At 36.9% G+C, this 23,515-nt stretch overlaps 1 protein-coding gene across 7 annotated transcripts in view; it reads left to right on the forward strand.

Moving 5' to 3' along the window:
* ADK (adenosine kinase) overlaps positions 1–23,515 on the forward strand; it is a 301,193-nt gene that overhangs the window by 258,189 nt on the left and 19,489 nt on the right. For 6 of the 7 annotated variants that reach the window (XM_026055767.1, XM_026055766.1, XM_026055762.1 and 3 more), the window contains one exon: positions 23,129–23,215. In XM_026055767.1, the coding sequence (XP_025911552.1) occupies positions 23,129–23,215 (87 nt within the window). Of the gene's footprint in view, positions 1–7,780; positions 7,897–23,128; positions 23,216–23,515 lie in introns of those variants that run through there. The other variant, XM_026055768.1, reaches the window with a different exon arrangement.

Consider the following 23,515-nt stretch of genomic DNA (forward strand, 5'->3'; position numbering starts at 1 on the left):
AGTCAGAGCATTTGCCTTCTGATGTTAGTCAGTGTTTTTCATCTCTGTTCTGCTTTTAACTTTTAAGATTCTGAATTTGAGAAGTTAATATTTCACAGGAATGTCTGAGAATTTAGTTCTAGACATCTTAAGTTCTTTTTTTATAACATAGATCAAAAATATTGATCCAGTTGGTTTTACTCAGATTTTTATGACTTGAGATTTTATCTGTGTAGCCATCTTTGCTGCAAACAAGAACACACTATGCCTGCTGAGAACAGCTGGGCAACGGTATAGTACATTTAAACATTTGTGAAAAGGAGGAAGTGAAATCCAGTACTAAGTGAATTTCCAGGCTTTTTTTGCTTTGAGCAGAAAATCTCACTTCTAGCTTTTCTCAGCCGTCTGCTCTTCTATTCCCAAAGGAATATGTGGGAAAAAGGTGTTCTAGCAGGGATACAAGTAGTTTGTGCTGTCTAAATTGATGATGTATGACACACAGATTTAACCATTATAAACATGACTGCCTACCTTTTGACAGTCTCTTTAATTTTGTCCACCTATGCTTCTAGACTAAATAAAGCTATTAAAAACATGTGCTGTGGCAAGCCATTTTAGTCATTCATTCCTGCACAAGGTAAGTTATTACCCAAGGTTGAATTCCTCCTTTGCAAATCAAGTAAAGTTGAGGAAGCTTTGCACCTGAGGGACCAGTGCCTACTCATATGATATTTGCCTCAAAATCAGAATTTGCTTCAGACTGTGGCTGCAGGGCTAGGCACTAAGTAGGTATATCACTGCTTTATAGATCATTCTTAGCAGCAGTTTGAATGATTTCTCCAATAGTTTGCTTCTTCCCATATTTTGTTAGCTACAAACTGGTTTAGAGGAAAAGAAAGCAATCACTGAGAGTTGTGTATGTGTATCTCACTGAATAACGATGACAGGATTGCTTCCAGAAAGTTACTGCATTATGTGAATGGCCCATATGGAGGCACTCCRCTTGAGTATTGTACAGTTGGCTGAAAAATAGCAGTATAAAAATGTTTTTATACATGAGCTAGTAATAATGGTAGTAAACCTAAATCTTATATGTAACCCTCCTGTACTCTTATTTAATTTTCACTGTGTACTTATTTTATTCTACAAACTGGAGTTGTTAACAAATCCATTAATTCCTTCTTTGATATTTTTACAACTGGGAGCTTATTTGAGGACTGACACTTGCTAATCTTAGCAGTTTGTTCGCTATGAAATGAACTTAAATTAGAGAATGCACTTTATATGCATGATAAATGCAAGATGGATAGAGAGCGTATGCAATGGTGTCAGCTACAAAAGCAAACATGATAAATGTTAAGGCAGTTTTGAGCTGTGGGATAAGCTATTCAGTGCACAAGCATAGCTGAATCTCTTTGCTGTGTTGTTATTCATGGCAGCCAAATAAATGTCAATAATAAAAGAGAATTAAAGATTTTCATTTCCCAGAGGCAGTCCTCTAATACAGCTTGATCTTTCATTTCATTTGTAATTCGTTCTCATGTCAGGATGCAATCATTCGCCAGGCTCTGTGTGTCGTGTTAAGTCATTTAATAATGATTAAGAACATAAAAATGCTTGGCCTGTGGGCCAGTACTCAAAAGAGATACCAATTTGTTATTGTTTTCCCCCTTTTTCTTTCCTTCAGTGTGGATCATCTTTTTCCCACCTCCTCATATTAAAATAATAATGAAAGAAGGAAAATGTGTCCCTTAATTTAGCATATGATGATATCACAGAATGGCATAGAGCACTGCTAACACACTTATTTGAACATAGGGCTGGTTGTGCTTTAAAACCTGCAGTGGAAAGTGTAAAATGTTTCTAAATGATCTTTGGAAGAATTGCTGCCTTTAGGGGTAGTTACCAGTATAAAATCTGTTTCCTTTTTCTAATGCACAGAAAACAACTAACTTTTTGAAAAAGCAGGCTGTGTATAGTTGATTATACTAGCTTTCTGAGGAGATAATATATTCTCAAGGAGTTTGTGCCTAGATGAAACCAGATTTGCAAAGTAGTAAGTCAGCTATGGATTTGGACATGCTTGTAGAAAACTCTGCTTTATATTTTGTCCAGGTTAATAATAATAATAATAATAAGGCCATGGTTCCAGGATGTTTATTAGTTGAAAGACATTTCTGTCAGTAGTGACTAAACATCAGGAGGTCAGTATCCATGCAAATGACACTACTATTTCTTTCTTTTCTTCTACTGTTGCCATTAACCATCCTTCATCAACTATTGGGCAGATCGTATATTCCAGTGGTCTCAATTTATGTCCTCTCTAAGAGTGTAGGATGGAACTAGAGCTTAAGCATGTGAGAGCGGAAGACTCCAAGAAGATGATTTTGGCCTTTGTGTTTTCTCTACGTTCTTTTCTCCTTCCCTTCTCCATTTTCCCAATGGAAAGTTCTCTGCTGTCCAGCAGCAATGTGAAGTCTAGCATTTACTGTGGGCTGCAGGAGTGGAAGTGAAAGCCTTGGACTGGACTGTGTTTTGGGAGGAGACAGTCAGATGGCCAGCTGTCCCTTGTTTCCTTTCCCCCTGCCCGTGCATGGCAAGGTGGGACAGACACTGCTGTGGCTGTAACAGCATCCCCAACACAGCTCCCCTTCCACTGCTGAACGAAGCTTGCCCTCGCTGTCTGGGACAAGGCGGCCTGGGAGGCCTGGGTTATGAGAGGAGGAGTGCACCTCTTCCATGAGTTGTGTGTAGGTTGAGTAGGGGATTAGGGAATGGAAGTGATGAGGGGATGCACTTTGATACAGCTCTGGCTGGAAGGGCAGGAGACAAGCTGGATAAAGGGGGTTGTTGTAGGTTGCTACCTCATCCATGAAAGGGCACAGAGTTGTATGGGCTGGAAATTAGATGTGGAACTTCTTTACTCTTGTGGGATGCATGGAGAGAAGGCCAAATACTGCAAATCATTACAGTAGAGAGGACTGTGGAGCCAGCTGTTGATTCTTCAACGTTTGGAGAGTAGAAGGGATTTGAGGAACGGAGGGTAGGGCAGAAAGGCCCAGATAATTTCCAGAAAGGGAGAGATTGACCAAAAAGTTTAGACTATAGCTCTGATAGATGAGTGAGAGAGCTTAGATTGAGATAGCTGAAAAGGCTACTGCCTCCAGCCATCTGTTCCAGCCCTACTGCTAAGACATTTAATCAACTCCTGAGGTGCTGCAGTTTACCTGGTATTGTTTTAATGCCCACCAAAAGCACTGATGGCTCACCTCAACCGGACTGTGAATTGCAGCCACTCAGACGCTGATCAACAAGCGACTTAGAGGTCCATGCCACTGAAGCAGATCATGAAAATAGCGAGGAGCAATAATTGTATTGGCCATCCCATTCCTGTTTGCCAGTCCAAGTCCTTAGTCTGTTTGAATTATTTGTGTTTTCAGAGGAAAAATTTCTATCAGTTTATCATGAAGCGTATTGGGTCTCTCTACTGTCTGTTCGTATCTCCTCCATCACAACGCTCCAGCCCCAAGGCCCCTTTCCTCTCCCTTTCCTTCCTGTTCTTTGTCAGTAGGAATAATTGCAAGGAAAGGCAAGCTCAAATTCGAGCTGAGCGTGCTCAGCATGTTTTATAGGGAAGGAAAGGACTCTTTAGGATTGGCACACAGGAGCTGTGGCAGATGAAATGTTGAGTAAATTAGCTGTCAGCTTCTAATAAGACTCTATGGAGCATGTGCAAATTATCATTGTCTGAAGTTTTCCTGTTCACATTGCCTGGGTGCATTTTTCTCTGATGCTCAGTTTTATCTTTTACTGAAGAAGGCAGTGGAGCTTCTCAGTGACCGTAAGAATTACTATTGACAAAAACATTGTATTTTTCTGTAACATCAGTTCACAAAATGACTGAATTACTTTTGATAAAACTCTCTGTAAAAAAAAAGTGTCCTGATAGAGTCACTTGTGATGAAAACTTCCAGTACAGATGATTATGGTTTGGGAAAGTTACTATTACCTGAAGATAGGGTCTATGGACTTGCTTACGCGGAAGAATTTATTTGAGGAACAGTGGTGAGTTAACTCCCTGTATGAACGCTCTTTGGCCATGCTGGGAGCTATTCGGCTATCAGTACTCTTGTGCCACTACCACAACCATGTTTCATGATCATGTTCCTCTTCCCAGATATGAGATTCTGTATTTGGCAGTGGGTTCCCGAGCTGGTAGGATACATTTGTTTCATGTTTCAACACGTTCTTCTGTAAACACAAAAAATACCTACTGTGGGTTGTGGGTTTGGGGGTTTTTTGTTCTTTTTTTTTTTTTAATGAACTCATGCAATCTTATTTCAGCAGCTGAGTTGCTTAAGAAATGCACCAAAAATCACAAGCGCTGGCAACACCATATATGTCATATCTACATGTGTACTATAACATTTGTCAGAATCAAATGCTGTGAAATCTATCCCTTTTACAGAGTTACTCATAACATTTTTAAACAAATTACTTTTAGTCAGATAGACTTTATGACTGGTCTTGGCCCAAAGGGAAATCTTTGGAAAGTCTGAGGAAAATCAGTTCAGCAATGGAAAAACATACTTTTATATTGAAATATTTGCATAATTCAAAAACAGCTGAAGCTACAAACTTTAAACTTGGCTTGTTTTATGGTTTTAATAGAGGAAAGAAAAACAATCCAAATTTAAAGAAAATCACTTCAGGACTTTTCAAGTTATGAATGATGAAATTTGGCATGTTCGGGCATGAACATAGAATTTTCCATTCTTTTTTTCCCAATGTTTGCAAGACCACCTCTGTTAAGGGCACATTTGTAATAAGCTCATTTGTTAGAATATGGCAATAAAGAATGAATTTCTTATGGATTCAGACATTGAGACCACCTTAGTTAGGGCTTACTGAGTTAATGATACCACTTATATCTTCTTCAGTTTGTGGGATACATTGAAAATATTTCAGGAAATGTATTAGCAGTGCCAATGAATGTGGTAGAACGAGAAAGATCCCACTTAAAAATTTCTTAGTGCACCTACCACATAGTAAATACTGAAGTAGTTTTGCGACTTTCTTCTTGTTAGTATTCCTTGTTACTTAATCTGTTTAATAAATTAAACAGGATGTACAATGTAGCCAAATTAATATGTGGCAATAAAACTTTCAACATTTTGAAATTTTAGGGCCTACCAGCCTACCTAGATTTTATTGTTGGAGTGGTAGTAGGCATTGGTCTCTACCTGTTTTCTGAAACAGGATACTGAGCTAAACGGAGGTTGGTGTAACAGGGCACAACCATTCTTAAGGCAATATATGCACATGTGTTCATAAATTATAAGTTTATGTGTGTGTTTGGGTAGGACCAAACCATGATCTAAGTGAAAATAATAACAAAGGTATGGATAGCATGTTTTTTATGAATGACAGAAATTCTTTTACTTTGTAAATGTGTTAGACCTTAAATATTTTAGAAGGAGAGTTTTTAAACTGGTTGTTTTAGAAGGCTTCTCAAAATTTTGGAAGCTAGAGATCTTAAGAGCCATTCTTAAATCAGAATGATATGACGCTGTATCCTTTTGCTGGGAATCAAAAGGATTGATGTTGAAGCATACTCTAAATAGAGGTCAGTAGGTTTTCTTTGTCAGGTTGTACTGCAGTCATAAACCAGCACGTTACCTTGTAAGCTTACCTATAAAACATAGCAGTATTTATTACTATTGACATTGGTGACATTTTATGGTGGGCCTGTTTGTAGCTCCTCTTTCTACAAGTTACTAAGTATTTTGTGTTCTCTAAGAAGCAAGAGAAGTGTTACTGTTTTCCTTAGTTCTGGTAGCTTACATGCTCAGACCTCCAGTCAGGAAAATCTTGACTAATTCTTTTATTAGGCAGCCTTCCTATGTGTTTACACAAACAAAAGTGGTGTCTTGGACCTGAGGAAATAGTAGTTTAGGTTACATTACAATGTGTTCTTTTTTCACAGGATTACACACTTTCACTCTTCCCTATCCTGTCATATCCACAAATGTAAAAACAAGTTTAAAAACTTAGTGTCTAATGGAACAACATGAAAATTTTCTGGGAAAACATTCTTTTGATTTAGAAAAAAAGGGAAATTTCAGTCAGGTAATGGTCAATTATAAAGAGATTARAATATATAAAAAATGAGCCAGAAAGCCCAGTAGAATTATTTTTATTTTAGCTATTATAAAATATTTGTCATTTAGGAAACCRGAAAACCTAAATTAATAATGAAAGTTTGTTGATAGGGATTAATGAATAACAAAGCTAGTAATAACTTTTTGTAACTGAGACTGTTCACGATTTCATGCTGGGTGGGAGAAGTAGTCTGAACATTTTACTAGACAGCTGAAACACATTATTAAAACTTAAGTTCCTGGATACCAGTATCTTAGCTAAACTTAAAAGAGTATCAAAAATTGTATCTCAAGAATGTATATACATACATACATGCATATATATATATGTATATAAATATATATAAATGAATGAATGCCTGAATTTGCATTTTAACATTCAGGAAAAAAGTACGCCTTTAAGCTGTGAAAAATGCGTAAGCATTTGTTGAAAGGCAATAAATATGGACTCTCACAAATGCCACTTTTACATTTGCTGCAGAGAACCGAATTCTCCTCCATAGATTCATGCTGAACACAGAGAATCTGCAGAGTGGAAGTAGGATGACTTTACCCCAACCCTTAGGACTAGGCAGTATTTCCTGTTACACAGAGGAATTTCTATATTTCTTTCCCAATTTAATTTAGATTTAAGAGGTCAGTTTTTGTATCATAATTATAAAAAGACTTCTTAGAAGCATAACTGTTAATGCTGAACTCTATAACTTGTGTAGTAGGAATCATATGCTGTGGCGATTCAGTATAGAATGGAAGAGTGGAAGGAGGACTGAGGCAGACCAAAGGTCTGTCTAACCTATCTCCAGCAGTGTGCAGTAGTGGATGTTTGTAAAAGAGGATGAAAACAGAACAAATTTATAGTGATACCTCCATGTTACACTCTCCTAGCTTCCAGCAATCTCTAGCTTGGGAATTGCTCAACTAGAGATGTTGTCTTTGTGCTGAATAGTCCAAAACTGGATTTTTCCATCCATAACGTCTTGTAATAATGAGTTCCACAGACTCAGTGTTGTGTGAAGAAGTACCTCCCTGTATTTGTTTGGAGTCAGCCACTTAAGAATGTTATTAGGGATCTCCTGCTTCTCATACTGCAACAGTCGGTCAATACTCATTCCATATGCAACGTTTTGTTGCTTGTGATTCTGTAGAGCCCTCACTTATCTCTCCTTCAGTAGTCTTTTTTCCAGGCTCTCTTCCTATTCTGTTCAGTTGTTCTTTGTTTGTTCCATAATTCTGACATCCTTGCCACCCTTCACTACACCTTTTTTTAGTTCTGCTATAATCTATGTGAAATGGGGGGCTAGAACTGCATGTAGCGTTCAAGGTGTGAGTGCCTCAGAAGTTTATGAAGTAGTTTAATTTCACTCTCTTCTGTGTTCTTTATTCCTGGCCTAATAATTCCTAACAATTTGTTTGCTTTTTTTGGCTGCCATTGATGATTGATCGACATTTTCCTAGAATTGTCTGTTGTAACTTCAAATTCTCTCTCTTTATGGTGTGGTAATAGGTAGTTCAGAGTCCACCACTGTGTATTTAAAGCTAGAATTGTTTTTCCCATGTGCACCTCTTTTACACTGATTGACAGAGAATTTTATAGCCTAAGCACTCAGTAGTGTGAGAATCTTATGTAATTCTTCACACAGCTTTTGATTTTGCTATCCCAATGAGCCTAACTGTATCACAAGAAGATGGCACACAGTACACTGAAGAACTCCTCTCAGAAACATCATGTATAGCCTGAAGGTGCTGTCTGTAACAGGTAGGTACAGTTAATGTCAAGGCTGCACTTAGGCAGGAGATTTGAATAAGGCCATATCTTGAACCATTTGAGGCCTGTCTTCATCAAGACTCTGGAGAGCAAAGCTGAATCACCTTACAGTAAGATGCTGATTTAGGTGCCTTCAAATCCCAAATGGATACTCTTGTTCAGGAAAAAGTGGCCTTAGTACACTGTAGCTTAATCCTCTTTTGAGAAATAAGTCTTCCCTATAGTGAGAATTATTCCTCAATGAGAGCCTCCACATAGAATTAATTTGTCATAAATTTCTCATGTCCCCTGTACACATGGCTTTAATACTTTAGAAATCATAACTATTTACTGGTGGCCTGCTGAGTTTTGAGATGGTTCATGTAGAAAAAATGACATCAGCACAATTTAATTTTGTTTGCTCTAACCAAGAAGCAACAGAACTACCTGCCAGGACTCCTGAGAAGAAAGACTTATGGTAATTAAGCCTTGTATTTATCAAGGCAGGCCCTTCTGTTCTGGGGTAATCATGGGGAGAATGAGGCTTCACCTTATTCAGTTTGTAGGTGCTCAGAGCATGAGGGACTGTGACTTGGTTCCATGACAGTTTTAAATTGTTAGAAATCACTGACTCATCCCAAGATACACGTTTCCATCCCCAATTTTTCCATCACACTGCCAGCACTTCTTGGCCCCCATGGTGAACCAGTTCAGCAGTCTGCACTGACTGGCAGAAATCTATTTTGGTAGGGTATTGGGCTTTATGAACCCACTTATTGTAGGGTCCAAATTAGTACTAGTGCCAGCATGCGAGCACTGAATGCATGGTAGAAGAGGGGTAGAAGGGGGCAAGGATGAGACGATAGCATTTGCAAACTATAGCAGTTTAAATTGTTATGGAGCCTCAAACTGAGACATGTTTTATTTTGAACATCAATCTAGCTACAAAGACTGTATTTCTAAAGTCGGAAAGAAAGTTGATCCAGAATGAGCTGGTAATACTGTAGAATTATGTCTGCAAAGCAGAGAGCGAAGAGTAAGGGGACAGAGCCATGAATACATTATCAGAAGGGAAACGATCTCTTTGACATCTTATATTCTAAAAACTAACAGTTTTATCGTGGAACTACACTAAAAGAATGGTGAGATTGCAAAATCAGTCATTCTGTACTTAGGAAGTACTGGAACTAATGACAGCCTTGCAACTTTAATTTTTGCTTTTTGYACATACATATAATTGATGTAACTTTGTCAAGGTTATCCCTTATTTTCTGAAAATGACACCTACCTCTCTCCACATACACCAAAGATAAAATTCTAGTGACTCCTAGTTTTTCAGCCACTGCTTTTGAAACTACAATGTTCTTTTAGTCTAAATGTATTTTTCTGACTTTTTAAACAAACTGAAAAAGATCTGAACTACAGTATCGTATTTCATGTAAAATAACTATGCTATAAACTTTTCACTAAATGAATGCTTTAAGTTTCAAATTCAATGTTATCCCTTTTTATGCACATATGCTGTGTTGCTGCAATATTAAGTATTGGATGCAACCCATTTCTCCTTAAAAACATACAGTTTAATAAACTAAAACCTGAAACACATGATTTAAAGTGTTACAGTGCATAGGCTTCTCACCTCCCAACACTTGAGTTCAAATCATACTAATAGGGTGGATATTTTATGACAATAATCAGATGGTAAGTTTTTTATCATACATTCAACTACCAATAATTTTTAAGAAATATATTTTCTCCTTACTCTAATTTGATGTGATTATTTTTTTCATTGTAAGGAATTAAATGTATGACTTGTTCAGCAGGTTTCATAAGAGATCAATAATATGTTGGCTTAACTTTTTTTTTTTTCCTGTAGAGATGTGGGAAGATCAATGTCTGTAGTGCCCTAGGTCATGATCAATACTTTTAATAAAACTTCCTTTTTTTCCTTTCTTTTTTTTTTTTTTTACCTTTGTACGTTTGTACAGTTTTGCTTTTATTAATGAGCTTTTCCTTTAGTTTCAGACCATTAATGGTTTTTGGATAATGTCATACTGCCCAAGGTCAAAGCCAGTTTGAACTTATAACTCTAGTTATCAGTGATTAAATCTATTGGATGGGCTTAGATGTGTTAGAAAACATAAGAGTCTGAACACAGTATGAAGCACTACTTTTTAGAGGCCTGAAGTTAAAATAAAAACTCAACCTTCTGGGAGGATAAAACATTAAAGCTTTTTTTTTTGCTTTTCCTTGTTAAACAAATAATGATTGTCTTATTTATGGATCTCATATTGGTGTTAACATCCCAAGTAACTACTGTGGCCTTGACTGCTCTTCAATTAAAGATATTAAATGCTCCATGATAGAGTTTTATAATATTATATTACCCATTTTGCAAGACCAGTTTGAAATAAGATAACATCTTTTGTTCATTGCTGAAATTCTGGATGGGAGGCTAGCAACTTATCAAAGTATGTGCTATCATGCGGAGTGCTTGCAGAAAATGTGAAATTGTTGTCTCGGGGGCTCAACCAAATGTTTTTTGAAATCAATGGAAAGATCTCATTAACGTCATTGAATATCGATTATGGCCATGGAGAACTTAAACCATTCATGAATATTAATGGTTTCTACCGATTCATTTGCCTTTGCGTGTGTTGCACCTTGTCTGTAATCTCTGATTCACTTTTTATAGTCTACCTAGAGGTTATAAAAAAAGGGAACTTTATTTTTCCTGAAATATTTGATAACACATTTTACCTTAAGGTATCTTCTCTGTTGTCTCTTACAAATGAGGTGCATAAAGAACTGGACCCTTTGACCACTGGCACCTAGGTAGAATATCTTATGTGGAAGATCATTTTTTCCATTATTTTGGCAGTTTTAGCCTTGTTATATTAGACAGCAGTTCACTTCATAACAAATCATCACAGAGGAGTCTGAACAGTAGAATCTCTACTCAGAAGGTGCCCTACAGACTCCGATAGTCTATCATCTTTAATTTAGAGATTTTATTTCACATCTTGTGATTACAGTTGAATGAACATTGTAGAAAAGTTTAAATTGTAGCTATCTGTGTCACGCTTTTGCCGTAAATGATGGAACTTACGTTTTCAGGCCTCTAATCTTCACCAGCTCAAATAGTCACTGTAAAATAATCACACAGAAAGGAAAGAAGGTAAAATGTGGGTATATATGGTGACCCTGGTAGAAAATTAACTGCAGGAACAGACCCCTTGATTAGAAGTTTCGCTGCTGTAGCATCCAGTCTCAGACAATGGAAACTGTGGGAAAAAGGTGACTGAATGGACAAATCCTTAGTTCTAGGAGGGATAGAGTGGAGATTTTGGCTAGTGGAAAAAATGGACGAAGGGGAGGGTAGAAGGGGTCCTTCTTCACGTAACTTTTGCAATTTAGGAAACATTTTCTGTATGACGACTAAACATCTAGCTCTGACATTAGAATAAAAAAGGCTAAATGGAGTTCTCAAAAATTGTTATTTGCCTAATAGTGGAATTGTGAGGTTTTATGATCAGTTTGGTTCAATGATTTCCACAGTAGGTTTTATAGGTAAAGCAAGGTGGGAATGATTTAGATTCCACGTGTGAAAAGTAGGCTGTGCACATGTTATTTATATACCAAAGGCCTGACCTTGACACACCTGAACATAATATAGATTATGAAGTGGCAGTTTGGATATAAACCTCTGGAAACCACAAAAATGAAGTTTATGTAGTTGATCCTATTTTAACCAAAGTAGGCTCCAACTTAGCTTTGCCATAGCTGTTTTCATTGTTATGAATAATAAAGTCAGTAAAATAAGCAGATCTGACTTAAAGTATATACAGACAGCAGATTTAGTGAATACAGTAAGCACGAACTATTTTTATATTGTTAAGTTTGGGCTGTATCTACAGGGTGACATAATGATAATGTTTGTTTAAAAAGAATACATGCGGTCATTGGAAATGAGATTTAAAGTTTGGAGGGCTACTTATGCTGRGTTTGTTTGCTGTGCTTTGCTCCCTGTGCCCCCCCCCCACCCTTGCACTCCCTTCCAATTACTCTCCTGGCCCCAGTGATTAGCAGTCAAAACTACATCAGAGAACCAAATATTTATACCCCTCGTAATCTGACACTGTGATATTATACTGTGAACCTGAAAAGATGCCAGGCCATGCATTGTGGCTAATAGCAATTGATCACAAATGAAACTGCAGAACTCTGTTCCAAATTGTTGGCTTTATAAATTTGATAATGAGTACATTTCCTGATAGAACATAAAAGTGCAATAAACTATGCATGCTCTCTCTTTTCTCCCCACCTGTCCAACAGCAAAATGCTGTTTGTACAGTATATTGTTGTCACTGACAACTGAATAAGAATTTTTAGGAGCAGTTGGCTATCAAATGATGGCAAATTTAAAGGTTATGCAAATTGTGCCAGTACAGCCCAGCTTGTTTCAGACCTCTTTTCTCTATTATCATATCAATTGAGTCAGCTCATAGTAGACAAAGCAAGGTTATGGGAACCACCTAGAGCATCATGCACCATTAAACATCAATGCAGCATACATGAACATCTGCAACAATGATCTTATTAACAGAGGGTATAACGGAAGGCAATAAACAGCTTTCTTAGTCACTTAATTGTAAAAAATTTAATAACCTAATACTTGCATTATTTAACAACAGCAAGTTGGTCAAAAATTATGCATTGTGGTGAATTAGATTACAGTACCTACTGCACACTGTAAATTACTACACAAATATGAACTTCCATCTGTGAGCAGTTAAACGCTGTAGTTAGTAGAGTGCTAATAATGCAATTTTCTTTTAATCTCCAGTGCATCATGGGATATAAGTAAGTATCTGCCTCTTGCACTGACATTTTTATAACTGGCACCTGAAGATCATTTTTGGATTTCCTGCCTATACAGACAGCTTAAACATTTCAAAAATCAGTGACAGTTATTGTGTAAGGCAGAATACAGAAGCCATAAACTGGTCTTTGTGTGTGCAACCAAAACAGATGTTTAGAGAAACAAAGCAAAGCCTGTTAGATGTTCATATTGGAAATGTATTTATTGTGTGTCACCTTCTGGGTTAGATGCTACACTGATCTAGAAGATGAGAGCATGTGAGGCTGTGAGATCAAATTGCGCTGGGAAATGAGTGCAGAAATTAAAATACATTAGAATTTGGCAGATAAAGGGAAATGGAGTTTTTCTTCAAGGCCAGACCAAACTGCTAGGGAGAGGCTAGGGTGGCTGGAATCAGAGGAACTGGTGGGCAGCGACAGCCCCCTTCTCCTTGAGGAGTGGGGGTACTGRTGAATTCCCAGTGCCTCCTCCAAGAGCTGCTTGTGGTTAACGTAACAAGTAGGAAAAGGTTAGAGCTACCAGAGGAAAGCGCCGCTCTTCCAATTTCAGCCTGAATGTTGTTGCAAAATAAACAGGCATTTAAGAACGAAATCAGAAAAAGGAAATAGAGACTGGATGAGTAAAATAATACTGGATCAAAGGTCTAGTCTGACAAGTGCTTTCAGCGGGAAAAACTGCTCTAAATGTGACTGTGTTTCCGAGAAGCTTTGTTCATTCCTGGCACCCTGTACTACCACTGCTGCTGACATTGAGTATCAGGCTGTTGGATCTGATCGGACTGGTATTTATATGGAGAAAAAATGAAACCTTCTAAGCTTTTTTTTGACATAAAAAACTGAATTGTGCTAGGATTGTAGGCTACAGTCAGCTTCAGGTAGCCTGTAGACACCTCAGGCATTTCTGCAATCAAGAGGAATCCGCAAATGACAGAAAAGGGCAGGGGGAAAGAAAGTGAATGAAAAGACAACACACAGCAAAGATGAGAAAAACTTGGTGCAAGTATAAATTTGGCAAATTCGAAGTTACATAAGTTAATTTTTTTTCCATAAGAGAAGAAAAATGTAAGATAGAAAGTCTTAATAATTTTTTTTAAACAGGGTTTATTTCAYCTAGGAAAAGATGGCCAAAAAAAGTGGGCACTGTGCCTAAATAACCATTAAGTATATGTTTTATACTGAATTAGGTCTAAAAGGAACAAGTAACAAGCATTTTCCAGCGTTCTTTTCACATTTCTAAGTTGTGGTTGAAATGATCTCGCTCTGTAGGATAAACAGAGTTTTAGCCTGCACGTCTACATTAAATACAATTCTGTTTTTTTTTTAAAGCAGCGGTATCTGCTTCTTGCCTTTCTTCATTAAGATCTTCATAACTTAAGTATAGCAGCAGAGTGTCCACATTTTATCTATACATCTTTATTTACTTGCTTACTAATCTTGTTTTTCAGATTGGAAACTCTTTAGAGCAGGAACTGGTTTTGGTTCTTCCTTCTAATACATACATTGGTGGTCAGCTTGACAGTATGCAAATACAAGTAAGGTTGAAAGGATCACAGGTTGAACTTGGCTGTACGTGCCAATTAAGTTTAATTTTTTGAATTTTTATTATTGCTTCAAAAAGATCCATGTATTGTTTTGGTTTTGCTTGCCTTTTTTTTTTTTTTTTTTTTACTAAAAATAGCATAAAACTGAATGACTCAGCAATTTAATAGTTTTGGAAATAAAACTTTAAAAGAGAAGTAGCTGAAAGTGGCAGGCTGTGTTTTGAACTTGACAAGGTTCTGCAGAGATGGAGGATGGAAATTTTTAATTTGTCTCCTAGGTTACTTATTTTGGTTTTGTCAAGCAGCCTGTTTTTATAGTGTTGGGGTTTACTGTAAATGCCAGTAGTGTGTGTACTATAAAGGCTGTTGTGTTACCTTTATGAGTGCCCATATCCTACAGCCATGCTTTAAAGGGCTTGTTACACAAACACGTGATTCAAGAGCTCTGTCTTTCAAAACTGGCATTGTGTTAACTGTATCCAAATGAATTTAGTTCGCTATGTAGTAAATAATGTATAAATTCAGTGTTGCATAATTTACATTAAAATGTATGTGTAAATATTTTAAAAGGTGGTAGATTGAACATTCTACTTACAGCAATAATTAGGTAATACTTATAAACTGATTGAGTGTTCCTACAGAGATCATAGGTTGGGGTATTTAATTCTCTAAGAAATGATTTGCAGCTAATTTAGGGAAAAAATAAACTCCTTCACTTTGGACCAAATTCTCTTCCTAGACTAGCAAAAGTCTAAAAGAATTCCATTAAAAACAGTGTAGTTACTCTGTTTTTAACTGGTATTTTAAGAGCAGAATATTTTCCCTTCGAGATTAATACAGATCTCAGCCAACACTGCAGTGGCATCTTCTAATTGATCTAAAACCTGCAAAAACCTGAGAAAATTCATTTAGCAAGGAAGTTTCATTCTTCAAAAATAAATAAGTAGTCTAGAGAGATCTTAATTTAAGGCAACAGAGAATTTACAAATACATCATGAGAAGAAAAAATAAATGTAAAAATTAAAAATTTGACCTCTGAGTTAAAAGAATGAAAAAACAAGATTTCTACATGGAATCTGAGTACTTAAAGGCAATGTCTAGGATTTCAGTGATATATATTCCTGAGCAATGTCTGAAAGAATACTATCTGATTAATTAAAAAAAGGAGAAGTGTGTGTGTTTGTGTGTGTATACATACATACATATGAATGTATTAACTTATTTTTAATAATATTTTTAGCAAAGGCTGTCTCTTTCATTCTGATGGACTGATTGTATGTATGAAACTAAATATAAATTCTCCCAGAAGAAAAAGCTCCTTCAAACTGCTCTGTAGTGATCTAATGTTCACTCCTTCTCTTTTCAGTCTCACTGATGCTCAAGTAAAATAGAAATGCCTTGGGCCCATTTCTGCCTCCACTGATGACCTATGCTTCTCAGATTATCATGTAGCATAAACAAAGCTGTCATATAACATGGCATTTATTTAAATGATGTGATTTCTGTGTTCACCACTCTGAAACTGAGGTATAGCTAAGAAAGCTTGCAAGTTATGACAGGTGTGTATGCCCCATTAGGGCCATATGCTTAATGTATAAAAATGTATAATGCAGTTTTTCTTCTCAAAATCAAATTATAATGCTGTTTTTCTCCCTTTTTTGGCCAATGCCCTGATAAGCTTTTGGGTAGGGTTTGCTTTGACTTGATTATGGACCAGGATTTGTCAGAAGAATCTCCCGTAGGACAGTATTCTGATGGTCTGGCTTTAGTAGTCATTTAAAATATGTCTGTACAATAGCATGATATGGAAAACAAACATATATGCGTTCTTGCTAGTGTGGGGGTTAGTGCAAACAGTAAGTGAAGTACATGGTCTGCTTCCTTAGCTGAAATATATTTTCTTTCTGCATGATCCACATAGCCAAATTCTAGGAGGTTGAAGAGCATGTGGGAGCTAGAAAGTATGTGTCACTGTAACTTGGACGTACAGATGTGATGTATTCTTTGAATCAGACACTGAAAATTGGAATTCCGGTTGTCATCATTCTCATTTGTTTTGATTTCTTTGAGCTACCTAGATTTATGGATAGAAATAGAGATTTGTTCATCGTTCCCACTCCCATATACAACTCAAAAATTACCAGTTTGGGGGGTTTGGTTTGGATTTAACTTTTAAGGATGTAATATGGTGTACACTTGCCAAACCAAATCACATAGGATTTACAGTGCAGGAGCAGAGATCTACGTTTGTTAATATCTGAGGCCTGATGTGCTTTTATGTCGCACTGGACTTTGGCTGGTCGGGCTAGACTCATTGCAGGAGAGCAATGAGCAGCTGATGTAAAACTGTAGTTACACAAATGGGGATACGCGCCCYGCGTTCTCCATACAGACTAGGATCATGCAGTTCAGGAGTTTAGTTTATTGTAACCCATCTCCTCTGTCTTCAGGACTGATTTTAATCTGAGCTTTTTATAGTAATTCCAGGACAGCCATTGTGTTGAGTCAGTGTAACATTTGCAGAAGTTTTAAGCTTTTCTTAATTTCGGTGCCTATGACTTCACTTCCTTTGCCTTTCCTTGACCTTCAACCCTTTCCTGGTGCAGAGAGAGATCACAGGAAAATGATTTAATTCTGAGCGCTACCTTATGTCTTTAGCAGCCGTGCTGAGTTAGAGGAGTGCATTTTCTGGCAGTTCAGTGGACACAGTTTCAGCTCCCTCTGAAAGCTGTGCCTAGCGGGCAAATGGCAGTAGTCTTGTGTGCTCAGAAAGGCTTTTTCAACAGAGTTCATTGCCATTCTAAACTTTAAACATTGTGACACATGCCAGAAAAATTCAGCAGCTTGTTCTTTGGGGCAGTTTTTCCATATATGTATATATATAAAAATTATATTAGCGCCAAACTGAAGCAAAACCATAGTGTCTTCTGTTGACCTCCTCATGTTTCCCCATCTTTTACAGTTATAGTGTTTTGTTTAATTGTACAAACAAAACAATTAATTAATATCAGAAATAAAGTAGAGCTTCAGCTTATGGCATTGGCAGTGATGGTACGGAGAATTTCAAAGGTTAAGTGGCTCTCACACCTTCTGTAAAGTAAACAAAACACATTTGGCCTATAAAAACTATTCATGAGTCATTAGGTGATGCTGTTACATTTTTACAGTTGTTGTAACTAGATATAGAGATGCAGCGTCTGATCTCATGATGGTATAAATCAAGAGTTAGTTCAAAGGAGTGATGTTGTATCAAGAATCAGGCATAGAGGTTCAGTGGATACATGCTGGGTGTAAGAATATTGTTTAATTTTACATCATTGTTGATGGCTGATGGAGAGGGAGAAGTCGGTGTATGAATTTGTTCCTTTGGAACAATCTTCTTTCCTCTATTAACTCTAATCCTGTGAATCATACCTTAATAAGATGCTACGAATATGACTTGTGAATAAAAATACTCTTGACTAGATAATGGGACAACGTTTGGGCAGAACTATAAAGGGAAGACAGGTTACACTGGACATCCTTGCATTAACTTTACCCTAGAAGAGAGGGGAAGCAGGGTCTGCACGCTGTCTTTCCCCCCTACAGATACCTACCTGTAGGACCACAAGTAGAGCTGTACAAGGTTCAAAGTCTTTGGCATCATATTCCTTCTCTGTTCCTACTGTAAATGAACTAGCTGCCTCTGAGGGACAGCTCTTTGCATCCTGGCCAACATAGCTCTATGTGCTTTTTTTTGGTTAGTGAGCTGCAAGGAGAATTTTAGCCTAGTAGCACTATCTGGATATTTTATTATGTAAATATATTAATATTTATATTAATTAGTGGTATCATACCATAGACGTACAAATGCATCGTAAATGGCAGCTACTGTATGACTTGTTTTGAGTAACATTGTTTATTATATCAATAAAGACTTCTGTATTCCTAGTTATAAAGTTTTCTTGGCTACATATTGAACACATTAGAATACAGCATCCTTTGTTTTGTATTATTAAGATATTTGATTAGAAAGATCCCAAAGCATGTGGCTGACTTGCATCTCACTCATTACGCTATTTAATTCCATTGCCTTGCACAAATAAATTCCTTATTTCTCTGTCAAGCCCTAGATAGCTGCAATACGAGGCCACACAGTGCACAGAAATAGATGTAGGAGAGGGGAAATGTTGGCATGAAAATAAGGCAAAGTTAACATGCACACAGAAAGTGCCAGGGGGTCTGTAATGTTCATGCAGAACAGCTATCTGAAAGTCCCAGCCTGAAAATGCAGGATCTCCTTCTGTTTGCCTYGAAATGACAGGTTGAATCGACACTGACAGGTTTGAAATACATTATTATTGAAAGTCCAAGTATTTCTGACTGGGGGTTCAGCACACAGTGCCGTCCCGACGCTCCCTTATGACTTTGGACAGTGCTGTGCTGATCGTGGTCTGAGAATTACAGTATCTATTGGATTTATGTATCAAATCTGTTATCTGTGTGCCAAATACAGTAACAACAGTAGTTTCTACTGTAGAAAAAAACAGGAGAAAATATTATTATCCTGCTAATTTTAAAAGATGCATTAATGTGCTGAAGAAGGTGAAGAAGCTTAGAGCCTACAGGCTGCTTTTTTTAATTTTGGAGAGAGGTAAGAGCTCAGAATCATCCAAGCTGACATGGGTTTGTTCCAAATACTTTTCTTATTACTCCTTACCTCATGGCTGTCCAGAGACATTTATAGGTTTTGAGCTTAGGTTCCTATCTTCTGTTATGTTTTTCCTGTCCTTTCTTTCTCTTTCTTTTTATCTGTTTTTGGCCCCTGATCTAAAGAAAATTAGAGAGGATGGGGGTGGGGAGGAGATGGGGCAGAATTCTGTTTTGCAGTTGTTCTTTTTTTACAAGTTAAAGCTCACAAAAGAAGCATGAGTGTGTCTCCATCTTGTAAGCATCTGTACTACCACTATCAGCCCACAGATCAAAAGCTTATTTGAGGAAATAGCTAGACATTTTTTGTATGTATTTTAGGACTCGCTTCCTCATTTTATTTTATTTTAATACAAAATTAAGGACAGTCCAACATGTTGCCCATAAGAGTTCTGTTACAGGTAATTAAATGTAAGTTTACACATTTAATCTACTTTTAAGAGCAAGAGAGACTGGCAAATGACCCAGTTAAGGAAAGTACTCAGCCTAATTGGATGTAATGATTGCTTGCTGGTGTTTATTACTGTACTAAGAGTAGACGTGTAGTCTGTGATTCTAATTTGGTTTAAAGACAGACCTGTAGTTTTTGCAGCTATCATCAGAGTTTGATTGTTTCAGTTAACACCATGAAATAGACCTGTGTTCATTTGGGAGCTTAAATTTCTCTATGTCTTAGAATGGAAGGAGGACTGTTTTTTCAATTAATATTGTTCTCCAATTATTATCTCTCCAGACTGTTTTACCTGAAAAAATATCTTGAGCTAGACATCCTAGTACATATTTTTGCCTGAGGAAAATATAGATAGTTTTCACATCTTTATGTATCTAATGTGACAAATTAACAGTAACTAAATTTGCCAATGAGCTGATTCTGATTCATCTGTGAATATTGTCTTCAGCCTATGAAATCACTACATTAATTGTTTGATTTGGATTATTTCTAAATCATCATTCTAAAGCAGTTGTAGTCACTGGAGTTACTCAACACTGTGAAATCATTGTCAGAGCTGAATSAAAGTCCCAAGATTTCAGATTTCACAAATGCTTGTTACTAAATTTTCCTAATTATAGACACCTTGCTGCAATTTACACTCCCTGTTCTGGCTTCCCAGAAATGATACCACGATGGAATGGGCTCTATCTGAGTGTGTTTACCATAGAAGATATTTGTTGCTTAAAAATAGAACACTGGATATTATGCCCAGAGGAGCAGCACTTGGATTTCAAAACACTTATGTAATTATTCTTTATTTCATAAGCTCTCAGAATGATAAATGAAATCAGAACTGACTTTGAAAAGCAAGGCCACTGATGACCAGTGCACTTAGCCAAGGTGTCTCTATGTTCACTATGATGGATTTGGGAGTTTTATAATATAATAGATCACACACAAAAATGAAATTAAAGTAACATTAAACTCACAAAAGCAAGTATATTCAGAATCGAGACTTCTGCTTCATCTTAATTCACCCTGTTGTGCCTGTTTGTTACAAGACTGAGATCAGTGAGAGATGTTAGCTATTTTATATGCTGTTGCATAGACCTAGAAAAGTAACTTATTGGGAACGTTAATTCTAAGCGACTTCATTATTGTGAGGGAAAGAAAAAAACATCAGTATTATTTTGGTGCATCTTTTAATGTGTGTTGTTGTTAAATATAGATTTAAACATATCAGTGTTCTATATTATGCTAGTAGAAGTTCTCATAAGGTTAAAGAAACATAATTTGCTGTATTGGATATTTGCAGTATGTGCAGATGCTATTATCTTTACAATGCAGTATGTACTCCAAAGCCATGCTAGTTGCTCTTGAAAAATCAATACTTCAAAATATGAGATTATTGCCCCACTTGAAAATATGTAAAGTTATAGACAAAGGGAGGCAGAATGTATGACCCACATAGAGGTGGAAAACTGTGATCAATAAATAAGCTTGCCCTCATACCAACTGAATTCATTGTTGTGTTTGGTTTTTTAGAATAATTCAGTTATTTACATTTACATCTACCTCAGATAGGATAGAATAAGAGCTTGTAGTGCAATGCTTGCCYGAAAGTACTAGAGGGAGCTTAGGGAAGGAAGCAAGACTCAGGAGGAAAAGCAAGGAGAAAGATGATGGTGAAAACTTTCATTTGTGTAAGTTTGCTTGAATACAGAGTCTTACTTGATGCCAACCCCCACTTATGGCATCCAAAATACAATCTGTGTGCATTATTCACTCTCTGTGCCCAAACATGTACATTTGTATGCATAGGCAAGTGTGCGCATGTGCTTAATGTGGAACATCTGTATGTGGCTGCGCACACTCGAGAAGGAAGCAGGTTAGTTTATTACAATGTGTCTTCAATAGATTTATCACTTTACTGATTGTTTTTGCATTGTCTAGAGCAAATCATATATAGTTTCTTATGAAATGGATGAATACACTCTGCTCTCCTGGCAGAGCTTAATATAAGACCTCTCTTTCTTGATTTCCAATTCAAATGAATCCTGTTAAAATTACTGAAAAACATTGCTCTTGAAGACTATCTTAAGAGTACAACACAGCGTTGAAGTAGGTTTCTAAATAGCTTTCTTAACAGGATAGAGAGTAGGATGCACTGAGAACTGACTGAAACCTGTTCTTTAATTGGAATATTCATCTTATGTTTTTCATTACCCTTTTTCCTTTGCCTCTCATGGATGGTTGTTGCTAATGCTCCCCTCCCCTCCTGGTGGGCCAGCCAACAGTTCCCTCTGGAGGCAGCATCATTATATCTGCCTGGTTCACTTAGTAGCAGATGGTGAGGAGCAGTAGAGCTGATACACTGCATTTCACAGAAACCAGGATCCTTCTGGTACCTCTGCAGCATACACAGGCTTGCCTGATTTGAGACTGTGAATTCTTTATGTGCTTCCCGAACTGGATTTCCTTGTTTGCAACTGTGTAAGGCAGTGTGAGAATGATTTTTATGGTGTGCTCTGTTGCTGGACAGTGAAGAAACTACATACATACCTCCAGCTTTTAGCTATTGGGCGATCTATTTCCCATTTTATGTCTATTTTTACCAAAAATTAAAAGGAGGCAGCTCTGATGGTTTTCATTTTCACTGGTTGACAGGCTTTTCTCCCCCCCTCCCCTTTTTTAATTCCTGCTGTCTGCCAAAGGACAATCTGTTTGCTCTGAGACAGTTTAATGCATACTGACTACCAGAGGCAGAACTTCCATTGGCTCTGTTACAGGGGTAATTTACACTTTAACAAGGTATTGTGACAAGGTGGTAATTATATTTTTATCACGTCATTATGACATTACCACCTGGAAAGTCCTAGCTGATTAATTAGTGGCATATATTAAATTTATAACCCTAGAACTCTAAAGTTATCATACCTAAGTGGTGTAATTATGTTGAGCTGTGGTGTGGCAGTGAATGGGAGGTGAAGATACTGAGTATCCACCTATTGAAACAGGTTTAGCGAGTGCCAGTAGAGGGCAGGGAGCTGCAGAGAAGGAAATACTTTTAAAAAAGGAAATACTAAAGAAAAGGATGAAGTCGTTACAGTCTTGAAACCAAATCTAGTCAGATGGAGGCTCCTTGCATACATGCWTTTTTTTTTTTTTTTAACAAAGAGGTAGTTTGAAAGCACTTTGATATATACTAATTCGTGCTCCTTATTTCACAGTTTTGTTTTAGTTAGTCCACTTTCATTCTGTTTTTTTCTAATGCAGCAATTTCTGTTGAACTTTTGGAGGCTTGGACTGGCTATTCTGGAGGCTACATCACCTCTCTGTGACTGATAGGAAGCACTAGTTTTGGCAGGATGGATTTCTCTTGGTCTTTTCCATATGTCCATGTGTTTAATGGTATTCCTCCTGACTTACTTTTTTCCCTTGCCCTTAATATTAGGAGATCAAGAAAASAGATGAGGCTGAAAATAACTATGAAAATGTCCACAACAGATAGCTTGATCAGCTGTAGTTACATATTCCTGTGCAGTAAATACAGATTGAATTATAAGCCAAATCTATTTTTATCCAAATCATTATGTTAAAGATCAGTGTTGCAGTTTTGAATTGTTTTGCTCTACACTGTTTTGCTTTTCTGAGTCATATTTGCAAGTAACTGATGTTTTATTCTCCTCCTCTATTATAGAAAATGAAGTAACTACTTTCCCTGTGTTGGTGAGTGATCAGAGTGAAATTGTGGATACCAATGGAGCTGGAGATGCATTTGTTGGAGGTACTTGTTACTTCACTGTCTTGTTTGGAGATTTTCCTATTATTCTCTATATAAAAACTACCATTTTTTTATTCAACTATTGTTTAGAATGAACTTCATCCTTTTAGGGCTTTCCTCTGCATCCTGAAGTTAGGTGATCTAATTAAGTTCTGATTTTCAAAGAAAAAGTGTGTTCTGTTACTTTAAAGATAATATGCCATTATGCTATACCCTGGTCGTTTTCATGAAATTAATTGTATCTGTCAGATTGTTGCATAAACAAGCTGCATCAAGTACTATATAGTGTACAGAAATCCCTCC

This window comes from Apteryx rowi, unplaced genomic scaffold (assembly GCF_003343035.1).
Source record: "Apteryx rowi isolate R43461 unplaced genomic scaffold, aptRow1 scaffold_126, whole genome shotgun sequence".
In the NCBI taxonomy this organism is placed as follows: Eukaryota; Metazoa; Chordata; class Aves; order Apterygiformes; family Apterygidae; genus Apteryx; species Apteryx rowi.